Consider the following 13,011-nt stretch of genomic DNA (forward strand, 5'->3'; position numbering starts at 1 on the left):
CATCATAAAGAAAAAGAAAAAAAGAAAAAATATAGTGAAAAATAAAGACCAAAATCTTAGGCTTTTAAAACTTTCCTCACTTTGGAAAGACCAAATGTCAGATTTCAATAATCTAGTCTCTATGGTGGGTGATACTACAACTTTTCAATTTACATTTGGTCTTCTAATTCAAGGTGGTGGTGATAAGTCGGAAGCACCAGGGACATCAGGACTACTATACAAATGATGTTATGTTGGGCACAGTTATAAATTATTTTTCATGAATCAGGGTCATCTGTAGTAAAGTAGATAAGGTATCTAGCATCTAAGTTTATATAGCAAGATTTTTCCTTTACAAATACCTACTCAGTATTCCCTGGCCCCAGAAATTCCATCAGAGAAATGATAGCAAATCTTTTTCCCTTTAGAGACTTCTGCTGAAGTGATTCCCCTCTTTTTTTTCCTGCAGGATCTAGGTATATCTCTTATCTTTTTCTAAGGACTCAGGATTATCTTCAAGAATATCCTTTTTTTCTGTACAAATTCATGGTAGTCATAGGAAGGCAGAGTTTCACCTTCCTCATGTCATTAGAAAGTAGGGCACCTCCCCAGAATTCCATTATATGGTGTACTAAAACCTCTCTGGGAAGGATTTGTTTAAACCATTTCCATAAAAAGAGATATGCCAATTGGGGGGAACTGAGATGTTTCTTCAGAATATATGGACCCCCTGAAGCATCAGGATCATTGAGGTCCAGGGGACTCCATGCAGGGAGTGGAATAAGGAAGGTCCTGACAAGGTGAAACTATGTATCAAATAAGTTATCTTGGAGGCTATAATGTCACTGAAATGGAGAACCCTCCTCCTTTCTAGGGTTGAGGAAGTGACTTCTGGGAGATGGGCAACTAACTGTGATAGGGGCTGAGTAATGAAGCTGTTTTTCAAAAGGCTATTCCAAAATCTAAAAATGTCAGCTCTCAGAGGTAAAAGAGGTGAAACCCAACAGGTGGGACATAGATAGACCTTCTTGTGGCTTTTCTTCAGGTCTTTGGGACAGGAAGCTTATAAGGAAGGAGAAGCTATCTTGTGAAAGCTTGATGCCTGGGAGGGGAGGGGAAGGGGGGCAGACTTAACCAGTACCAAAATGCCTTAGCTTCAAAAGGCGTCATCTGCAGTAAGGGCAAACCTCATGCCTCGAGATTGTGAAAGGGATTAATGCTATAAACTGATTACTTGGAAGTAAGTTAGGACTCCAGTGTGATCAGGCCAGACTTCTTTTTCGAAGGGGTGCTCTAATTGATGTGAAGAGCCAAAGAGGCCACCTTACCCCTTATTCTTTGTTGGAGGATTATGTGGACTGGCATCATGGTTCTTATGTCCAGATTGGGATGGATCCCTCCTACCTGTGCTGTTCTGCTAGGAACATTGATCTGGTTGGGCAGTTTTGTCTTTGCTGGCCCAGAAACAACTGTATGTGATGGAAGGCAGCTGCAGAACTCATCAATTTGTTCTGACCCCAAAGTGGGAAGAACTTATGGTTGTCCAGGCTTGTCCTTTCCAGGTTCCCAATACTTGGCCACACTCATAACCACCGCCCAGGAATCAGCATAGAGATCTTATCTGTCCCTCCCTTAAGATATGCCATCTTGACTGAAACAGCAGGGTCCTGTGATGAAGTGATAGGAGACTGCATATACTTCACTACCTTGACCACTATCTTTCCCGGATCCTGATTGAGTCAGCTCCTGCTCTGAGCCCAAGAGCGTTGGGAATAGTAGTTCAAGTGCACATTCTGTAGTCATTATTTTGGGTGGTAACTCCTATGGAGATGCAGCCTGATCTCTGCTCCTGGAGTTGTAAATCCAAGCAAGAACATTCTTGTCACCAAGTCCTTGGTGCTTTTGGATGGCTCAGTATCAGAAACTGATAGGATTTTATCTGTGAAAATGTTATTAGAGGGGGGATATCACTATCTGCTTTGCTACTGCATCTTAACTTCATCTGATTTGCTTATGAAAACTTCCATATGGGTTGTCTCTCCTAGTAGAATTCAAATTCCGAGAGGAGAGACCATCTGACTTTTCTATTTGTATTCCCAGCACAGGGCTTTTCAAATAGTAAGTACTTAATGAATCATCAATTCATTCATTCGAAGCTTTCTCATATGCCAAGTCTGCAACCTGCAACTCAGCCTCCTGGGAGGAATTGCCAGCTACCCTCATCCCTCAGAGTAGTCCCAGTTACTGAATTACTGAGTGTTGAAGTTGTTTTGTTTTATTCTTTCATAATGGGTAGAACTGTCAGCTTACCAGGTAGAATGGGGAAGAACTCAAGTTCTTGTAGCTATCTTTGGAATTTCTGGAGAATTATTGAGGTCAGGACAACATTCTGGGTTTAAACAATCTCTGATTATTTAAAACTATATTTAAAAAATATAATTTTCCCAAACAATATAATAAATGATAATAATTCACAGTCTTAACTATCCCTGTCCCAGATAATACGAAGCAGTTTTATTAATATCCCCATAGACATGCTGATCAATTACTTTTTCAATCTCCTTTTTTCAGAAGCCACATTCAAAGCTTCCTGGAGGAGGAGATGTCATTTTCCCTAGGAGGGAAGTAGATGTAGGGTCATCTTCTTCCATCCTTGGGCCAGCTATTTACACTCAAATCAGTATTTTCCCTAATGGCAACTACTATTCAATCTTCCACCCATTTTGTCAGTTGACATATATGGGTTCTCCAAAACGTTTGCTTTAATTGATCCTGAACTAGGATGTGCAGACCTTGGTGGTGATGGTGAGAGGTTATATAGATAAAATCTATCAAACCCTTATTCCCTTTAAGAACTTTTATTTCCTGTCTGGGAGATCCCCATGGGAAGTCAGCTGCATTAGGAATTCATATTTATGAGGCCAGATATGATAACTCCCAATCTCAATCAGCTCCAAAAAGGGACAAGGGAAGTTCTGGTCTGGAGCCTTTGATTTAGGTGCCTTTGTTCCAGTTAGTCCTCAGAAAGCTTCTCAAACCTATGGAACTCTGCTGCAGAAAGATTCTACATTAGCTTCATTGGACTGCACTCTCAGGAGCCATTGCTCCCCTGACTCATCAGGTTTCTATTTGATCTTTTCTTGTAACTTCCTCAGCATCAGGGGATGAAAGCCAACTCAGTGGAAGCAATCCCATTCTGGGGTGTATAGGATAAAGCTTGTAGCAAATATGTGCAATTTAGTTAATTCTTTCATTGACCATGTCCCCAAACCCCCTGTCTCAGTTTGTATATATCCTGAGTCAAATCATCTCTGCCTGGAGGGCGGGTAGCATCCTTTATCATGAAATCCTTATGTTGGTCATTGTTGGTCAGAATTCTTAAGCATTTAAAAATTGTTATTTGTATACATTTTCTTCCTAGTTCCAGCAATACTTTTAAATGTACAAACTTCAATATCAACCAGTGAGCCTAGAGATGTAAGTGTGGTTGAGTAGGAATGCAGAGTTTATCATTATAAAAATAAATGACAGTTATTTAGAGCAGAATAATATGTATGATATGTGCATTTTAATATTTTCTTTCTCTTTAATTTAGTGTCTTCACTGGTTGCTGTGGCATGGGGCTGACATCAAGAGTGTAACCCCAGGAGGTTGGACAGCTGCTCACATTGCTGCAATCAGAGGTCAAGATGCCTGTATGCAGGTAAAGAGAAAAAAATTCTTGTTAAATAGATTTAAAAATATATTAATGAACCTATTCACTTGGATGAATTCTTATTGGAATGCTTTTATTCTCATTATTTTATTTGAAAGGTGATAGTTCTTGGAATTTCATTACTTAGGGGCTCTTGTTACCAACTTTCCATTTACTGAACTTGATGTAAGACACAGATCCTACCTAACCTTTGTGGTATGTTTTGACAACTGCCAAAAGCCAATATCTGTGTACAAAATATCAATCCCATGGCTTGTCCCTGAATCCTAAGTAAGACTCGACTTGTTCTCCTAGAATGGAGCTACTTACAGCTCCCACTCAAAGTTTTTGGGAGACTTCTGAAGAGCCCGAGAAAACTTTCTGTAATGTGGTCAGCTGAAGGCCCCCATTCCACTATGTTCTCTCCATTGGTTACTACTAATAGTTAAGATCTGGTTTCATTTAAACCAATTAACATCAGTCAGCTTTTACAGAAGGCTATATAGATATCCTCATGCAGACAGAATAAGAACCAGAAACACAAATATTTCTTTCCTTCCCTGTCCCCATTTGTGGCGAGAGTAGTGGGCTCAGATTTAATGCAGCTTCTTAATTAAGATGGAAAGTTTACTTCCTGTTGTAGCATAGCCATTGCATTAGTCTGGTTTCAGCTGCCGCCAGGTTTAGTCAGGTGGATTCTTTAGTACTTTGTTTCTCCCACTCCTGGACCAATCCAGCTTTCTGGGCTGATCTTTTGAAGTTCACAGGGTCATAGTCATTGCCACTCTTCTTTTGCCTAAATGCAGGAAAGGATAGATTCAGCAGGGACTTGTCGCCTTGACTTTTGTTGGCACCATGGAATAGCCAGCCCAGGCTGCTCACCTCAGCAGTGGTCGTGGTGGGGCCAGGGACCAGGATGGTGTGTAAATGTGGAATGCAATTCTGGTTACAGAGCCGATTCACAAGCCCTCTCTTTATCCAGTTGTTAGTGAACTGGAATTAGTCACTGAATATATCTAGTTGCTCCAAAACAGGAAGCCAAGCACTTCCATTATAGGTCATCAGGCCTTTCTAGAAGTATACTTCCCACTTCTTCTAGTTCTAACAGTTAATTAGCAGGATATCCACACAGGGCCAGACATTTCTGCTTGGATGGCTCTTATCCGCATAGGCAGGGCAAAGTTCTAGCTACATGACACAGCCTGTATAAAATCAGGCCTGAAGACAGGAAAACCTGAGTTCAAATATATCCTCAAGATATCTAGTTATCATCCTCGAGAAATCCCTTACCTGCCATCTGCCTCAATTTCTTCATCTATAAAATGGGGATAATAATGGCACCTATCTCCAGGGTTATTGTGATCAAATGAGATAATATATTTTTTAATATATATTTTATTTTATTTTATAATAACTTTATATTGACAGAACCCGTGCCAGGGTAATTTTTTTTTTTTACAACATTATCCCTTGCACTCGCTTCTGTTCCGATTTTTCCCCTCCCTCCTTCCACCCTCTCTCCTAGATGGCAAGCAGTCCTATATATGTTAGATATGTTGCAGTATATCCTAGATACAATATATGTTTGCAGAACCGAACAGTTCTCTTGTTGCACAGGGAGAATTGGATTCAGAAGGTAAAAATAACCCGGGAAGAAAAACAAAAATGCAAATAGTTCGCTTTGATTTCCCAGTGTTCTTTCTTTGGATGTAGCTGCTTCTCTCCATCATTGATCAATTGAAACTGAGTTAGGTCTCTTTGTCAAAGAAATCCACTTCCATCAGAATACATCCTCATATAATATCGTTGTTGAAGTATATAATGATCTCCTGGTTCTGCTCATTTCACTTAGCATCAGTTCCAAATGAGATAATATTAATAAAGGGCTTAGCACAGTGCCTTAGCATAGGACCCAGTAAATACTATATAAATATTATTATTTTTAGTTCAAAATTTAGTTAGGTATCCTAGGGTTAGTATTTTGAAAGGACAATATTCTCTTTCTGATATGAAGACTGATCTATTCCAAGGTTTGGGCTTAGTTGCCAAAGTTCCTTGGGACTAGGAGATTTTGAATTGTTCAGCAACAAAGCAAAGGAAGCAGATGGAAGAAAGAATAAGCTAGCCTTCAGGTCCACAGAAGAGAAATGGAGCTAAGTAGAGAAATGGGAAAAGAGCAGCAGGATTTTGGGTCCAAATCTGTGTCAGTATCTTTCAATGTGTGCTCTAGGATTAGGGAAGAACTAAGAGTAGCAGATGTGCTAGTAAGTAAAGGAGTCAGGAAAACCTGAGTTTAAATTCAGCCTTATATACTTAGCTGTGTGACTGTATACAAGTCACTCAATTCTGTTTGCCTTTGTTTCCTCATCTATAAGATGAACTGGAGAAGGAAATGGCAGACTTCTTCAGTATCTTTACCAAGAAATCCCAAATGAGGTCACAAAGGATCAGATATGACTGAAAAGATTGAATGACAACAGCATCATATAAAAGGCTGCTGTAAGGCCCACCCTCTGCTAGGTTAGCAGAGGTTTGGCCTGAAGATTAGTGTTTACTCTTCTCAGGTGCTCTTCCAGAGGCCTACTTGCTAAGAGATACTTATTCTGTTTTTTAATTATTTCTGTTATGGGCCAGAACTTGAAACAAGGTACTAATTCACTGGAATTGATAGAGACAATGCTTGTGTACTTAGTTTATACCTTTAGAGTTCACACCTTTAAGAGAACATATATAAGGAGGAGCCCACTAGAGACTTCGAGAGATTCACAATTCAGAAGCCCACAAGCTCACTCTCTCAGAGGCGGAGTCAGTTCATTCCACATTCCACCCTTGTGCTGGCTGGAGACTTTAGATTCGGAAGGAGCTAGAGGCTAAAGCTGGAAGACAAAGGATGCTCTTGGAACGAAGGAGAGAGATAGTCTCTAAGAAAGCTAACTGGGCTATTTTGAAAGAGACAATAAAGGGTCTGAACTTTTAACTTCTGGCTGCATTTGAGGTGATTCTTACTTTGAACTGAAAGGAAGGCTGCTCCCAGAAGCCCCCAAGAAATCTGCTCCTGGAGAACAATATATTTTAGAGAAGAACATTACATATTTTATAAGCTATTTCTTTTTACTGATTTTGTTTCATAAAAAGCCCATGATTGATTAAGACTATTTTGTATTGCATATCTATCTATACTGTGCTGGGTAAAGAGAAGACCTATGATTAGCTAGGAAGTACACAACATTAAGAGGGTAGGTCAGGAGCCTAAAGATCTGTACTGGTAGTTAGAATTGGTTTCTGATTAAAGAACTTCAAAGCTCAAACAAGAGAATTTGGTGATTTTTATGATGAATAATAGCATCTATTTGTAAGCTCCTTAGGACTCTAGGGAAAAGGATACAAAGGCACTATGTGGGCTGTTCAGACCACAGAAGCCTTAGGCAAATCCTCAACCTCCAATAGGAAAAGTACCTTGGACCTGTGGGCCAAAGGAAAGGTATAGCCCACAAGGTTGCCTAGTAAACAGAAAAAGGTGTGGTCTGGGTTACAGTCATTAACTATTCCTATAAGAAGAAGAAGCACATGAAGTATCCAACTGAACTTTGCCTGATTTTCTTCATTTTTTTTTTGCTGCTTTTTTGAAGAGCTCTTTTTAAAAAATCATTTTTATGTTACACATGTACATCCTTTTTAAATATATTTCCATATGTATCATGTTGGGAGAGAAAAATAGGCATAAAATAGAAAAACCACGAGAAAAAAAGGTAGGTGAAAATAGAATATGTTGATCTACATTCAGTCTCCATAGTTCTCTCTCTAGAAGCAGATGGTGTTTTCTATTCAAAGTTTATTGGAATTGCCTTGTATCATTGAACTACTGAGAAGAACCAAGCCTAGCAGAGTTGATCATCACACAATCCTGCTGTTGCTGAGTACAATGTTTTCCTGGTTCTGTTTGCTTCACTCAGCATCACTTCCTTTAAATCTTTCCAAGCCTTTCTAAAATCAGCCTGTTCATCATTTTTATATAGAACAATAATATTCCATTACTTCAATGTATCATAACTTATTTAACCATTCCTCAATTGATGTGCATCTGCTCATTTTCCAATTCCTTGTCACCACAAAAAGAGCTGCTACAAGCATTTTTGCACATCTGGGTCCTTTTCCCTCTTTTATGATTTCTTTGGTATGATATAGTACCTCATTTCTTCTTACCTACCCTTAATCACTGACGGAGTGTTGCGTCAGACAAACTGAGACTTGGGGAGGATCTTAGCTTAAGAAAGCCAAGGTGGTCTACTGCAACTGGGGCCATCTCCAGTCATCCTGATATATGTCTTGCCACTGGATCAAGATGGCCCCAGAGAATAGAGACTAGTAATTTTGTACAGTCCTGCCTCACTTAAATCCAGTTTACTTGCAAGTCATGAAATCACTTTCTTGATGTCATGGGACAAAAAACAATGAGCATTTGCTCTTGCCACATGACTGTTCTTCCTTTTTTATATATGTCTCTCTTTATAGCCCTTTACAAAGTTTCTCTTGTTTATTTCTTGTTCATAATATATGATATATATATATCTCATACCATCCAGCTTTTCATTGCCTTTTGGGTGACCCAGAACTTGATTTAGGGATCATAATGTTTCATAACTCACAGCTATGGGCAATTTTTTTGGTAATTTAAAAAATTTATTTTAAATTTAAATATAAAATGAGAAAAGAAAAAAGAAATACAACATTGCTTTGTATACTACAGAACAATAGAGGATTCAGTACAAAACAAATTTTCATTTCAACAAAACCCATATAATAAATACTACTTGTTTTCAAAGCTGGACAGCTTTTCTTTCCTTTTTTGTAGGTTTTCTTTTGTTCTGTGAACTTTAAAATTTTTTTTTTCCTTCTCTCCCCTTCTCTCCAATATAAGCAGGCTGTAATAAAGTGTGGATACATCTGCATAGATATCTATAAACATACACATATATACATATATACATTTATACACATATGTGTAAGAGCATACTATGTTTATTTCTGCTTGTCATTTGATTGTCAGGAGGTGTATAGCATCTTCCTTTATAAGTCCAAGTCTTTCCATTTTTTTTCCCTAAATCAACCAACTCATTATTTCTTATACCATAACAATATTCCAATCTAATGACTTCCTATCTGAACGATTCTTTGTAATTTTTTCCCCAAATTTTCTGCTTCCCTTCTACTCTTGGCTACATAGGTTTCAATATTTTAATTTAAAATAAACAAAATTACTCATTTTATACTTCAACAATGTTCTTACCTTATAAGAGAGTTTAAGGGCAGACACTGCTGAATCTACTCCTTTTACATGATTTTCTCCATTTTTTTGACGTTTCAAATGAATTATGTTAATTTTTTCTAACTCGGTAAGATAATTTTTAAATGATTTAATTGGGATGAAATTTAATGAATAGATTAGTTAGGCAAAAATATCATTTAAAAAATTTTATTATCTTTACCCATGAACGATAAATATTACTCAATTTATTTAGATCTGACTTGTTTGTATAAAGACGTTTTATGTTTATGTTCATATAGTTCTGTGCCTGTTTTGGCAGATATATCCTTAAGTATTTTATATTGTCTAATTATTTTAAATGTGTAAAACAATATTGAATAATATGGCTGAGACATAATGTAGTTTTCCTAGTTTTTTCTTATGATTAAATTTGTTTTAGCTTTAACTTTGTTTGAGATCAAATGATTACTACCTCTACTTTTTTTTACATAATAAATTTTACTCCTGCTCTTTATTTTTTCTTTGTATATATTTCTCATTTTGATTGTTTTCTGAAAGTAACTTATTATTGTATTCAATTTTTAAAATTTATTATCCCTTTCCCTTTTATAAGTAAATTTATTCCATTTCACATTTTAAGCAATAATTACTTATATATTTTCCTCTTTCCTATTTCCCCTTATTATCCTTCTCACTCTATTCCTGTTCTTCTTCTCTCCTTTTCTTTATTTCTACCTGCTGTCTTGCCCTCTATTTCTTAACTTACCCACCCTCCAAAAGTCCCTTCCTATCCTCTCCCTCCTTCCTATCCCATTACCTTCTTACTTATGAGTTTTGAAAACATGCATGTGCATGCACACACACACACACACACACACACACACACACACACGTTGTTCCCTCCTTTACATATTCCTGATGAAATGTTTCCAATAGTTACCATCCTCCTCCCTACTAGATTCATCTGTATCAAGTGCCATGCCCCCATCATCTATGTATATGCTTCTACTGTGTCAAATTTTTTTTTTATGAATACTTGGAGAACCCTCATCAATGTGCCAAAAGAGGACAAGTTTATAATTCTGAGTGACTTTAGTACCAGAATGGTCACAGACTACCAGACATGACAGGGAGTCCTTGGGAGAAATGGAATCAGAAATAACAATAGCAGTGGTCACTTACTATTGAAGACTTGTGCATTTCATAATCTTTTCATTGCCAGCAATCTTCTATTTATCTAAATACAATAAAACTTAATAACTTAATGGATCCATTCTTATAGCAGACATTGACATTTAATAGACTATGCCATTTATAAGAAGACACAGGATGTGAGAGTGATGAAGGCAATTTATGTCACAGTGCTGAACCCATCATAGATTTGTCATTACTTTCTTTTTCATCCCAAGTGAAAATCCCTGCTCCTTTTGTCTTCCTTTTTCTCCTAGTGAAGCTTTAAAAAAAAGGCATCTCTTTTTGTTATTACTTTCCTTGTCAGTTTCTGTTCTTTCTGAGTTTTAGCATTGTTAGCATTATAAATATCATGCTATACTTTTCACATTCACACAGGTTTCATGAGGCTACTCCTATTTTTCCTCCTTATTGGAACTGTTTATCTTTGTGTATTTAGAATTTCATTGTTAAGTATTTCCCATTCCCCCGGGCTTATGTCTTAGGAATTATTTTGCTTCATGGCTCCTATGTTTTCTCTGAACTAATTTTAGATTGTTTTCCTCAAATAAGAGGTGCATGAGAACAGTTGTGAAAATTATGTATTGAATTTTTTTATCTTTTAAAAAATTATTTTTCCACTTAGTAGTTACTTTTTTTCCAATTATATATACAGATAGTTTTCAATGTTCACTTTTTTTAAAAAAAGATTTTGAGTTCTAAATTGTTTTCTACCTTTCTTCCTCTTCTTCCTCTTCCCCAAGATTATTTAAATTTCTTAAATATTCAAAAAGAAAAGTAAGTCCTACGTAGTAGTATTTTATATTTACTGTATACATGTATATTTATATACAATACTTTCTGTTCTAGAATATATGGAAATGCTATCTTACTTGGTGTTTGTTAAGTTTAGAATTTTAAAAAAACCTTCCAAAGTATTTGTTAGACATTATCTTAATTTTCTCCTGACAAGCTCTAGGATGGAGTGGTGACTGTCCTCAAGAGTTGAAGTCATATTCCACTTGTCCATTTCCCAATACAATAATCAATTCCTTTCTCTTTGTAAATAAAACACAATTTTCCCAGGTTAGTTCTCCCATCTTTTGAAGGTCTAAAAAAAGTTAGGACGTTATTAGCTGTTTTGCTTTTGGCTGAAGGATAACTGCAGTAGATTTTTATTAATTGAACCTCCTCATCACTATATCATATGACTGTGCCAAAGTTTTAATCTGTTTTCTAAACTACTCATTGTTTTCCTCTTTCTGTCTAGATGATCTGTAGTATACTCTAGTGACAAAATCACTTCTGTCTCTTATCTCCTTGACCTTCACCCAAATACCCTTATACTTCTTCCCTCTGGATCTTCAATTTCTTCACATGAATATATTCCCACAACTTTTACTTGTCCTGTTTTTATGGGTTTCATCCAACCAAGCCTCAGTGATATATATGTATGAAGTATTCCTAATTCCTCTTGTTTGTTACTTAAACTTGAAGAATTTATGTGTAGACCCTTGATACATTTACATACAATACATTTTACATGCTTTTTTCCTTGTATTTTGTCTTGTGAATTTGCAGATGTCCCACTTGCTATTCTTTCTTACTTTGTGGCTTTATGTTATGATATTTAACTTTCTACATAATAGCTTATTCTTTACCCTGTTTAAAAAATTTTATAATTGTTTTGATAAGATTCTTATCAACCTTTCTTAAGTGTATTCCATTTTTATAAGTAGTTGAAAAATATGAACAGGCAATTTTCAGATGAAATTAAAACCATTTATAGTCGTGAAAAAATGGTCTAAATCACTATTGATTACTGAAAAGCAAATTAAAACAACTCTAAGGTACCATTTCATACCTATCAGATTGGCTAAGATGACAGGAAAAGATAATAATGAATACTGGAGGGAATGTGGGAAAACTGGTACACTGATAATGTATTGATGGTAGTGTTGCGAACTGATTCAAACATTTTGGAGAGCAATTTGGAACTATGCTCAAAAGGTAACTGTGCATACCCAGTGTTTCTACTGAGTCTATATTCCAAAGAGATCATAAAAGGAAATGATGCCTATATGTAAAAACATCTGTAGCAGCTCTTTTTATGGTGGCAAGGAATTGGAAATTGAATAGTTGCCCATAAGTTGGGAAATGGCTAAATAAGTTATGGTATATGACTGTTGTGGAATATTATTGTTCTACAAGAAATGATGCTCAAGCAGATTTCAGAAAATCTTGGGAAGACTTATATGAACTGATGCTGGGTAAAGTGAACAGAATAAGGAGAACATTGTAACCAATTACAGCAAGATTATATGTCCATCAACTATGATAGACTTAGCTCTATTCAGCAATACATTGATCCAAGAATATTCTAATAGACTTGGGATGGACAATGCCATCTGCATCTAGAGAGATAACTATAGAGACTGAATGAAGATTGAAGCATACTATTTTCACCTTTTTGTTGTTTGCTTTTTCTTTTTCCTTTTTTCTTTTGTTCTGATTTTTCTTTTATAACATGACAAATATGGAAATATGTTTAAAATGATTGTATACATGTAACTTTTATCAGATTGCTTGTTTCTTGGGACAATGGGGAGATAAGAGAGAGAGGAAGAAAAGAAAATTTGGAACTTAAAATCTTACAAAAATGAATATTGAAAACTATTTTTACAAGTAATTGGAAAAATAAAACACTATTAAAAAGAAAAAAGAAACAAAAAGATACAAAAATATCCTGTTTTTAGCTAGAAATCTGTCAACCTAATATTGTAAATTGTTATCCAGAAATCCAAATATTATTTTCAGAAATTGCCTTCTTGGCCAATTGTTCAGTTCCCAAATAAATTTTTTTTTGCTTCTGTATATATTGTTTTCAGTGGGCAAAAGTGAA

General features: G+C 36.1%; 1 protein-coding gene across 7 annotated transcripts in view; it reads left to right on the forward strand.

Moving 5' to 3' along the window:
- Positions 1-13,011, forward strand: part of ANKRD42 (ankyrin repeat domain 42) — a 146,878-nt gene that overhangs the window by 23,675 nt on the left and 110,192 nt on the right. For all 7 annotated transcript variants that reach the window (XR_007952161.1, XM_051987223.1, XM_051987224.1 and 4 more), the window contains exon 3: positions 3,575-3,682. Coding sequence is in view for 6 of the 7 variants with exons in the window: in XM_051987223.1 (XP_051843183.1) it covers positions 3,575-3,682 (108 nt within the window). In the remaining variant the exon portion in view is untranslated. The remainder of the gene's footprint in view (positions 1-3,574; positions 3,683-13,011) is intronic.

The sequence above is a fragment of the Antechinus flavipes genome, chromosome 3, assembly GCF_016432865.1.
Source record: "Antechinus flavipes isolate AdamAnt ecotype Samford, QLD, Australia chromosome 3, AdamAnt_v2, whole genome shotgun sequence".
Classification (NCBI taxonomy): Eukaryota; Metazoa; Chordata; class Mammalia; order Dasyuromorphia; family Dasyuridae; genus Antechinus; species Antechinus flavipes.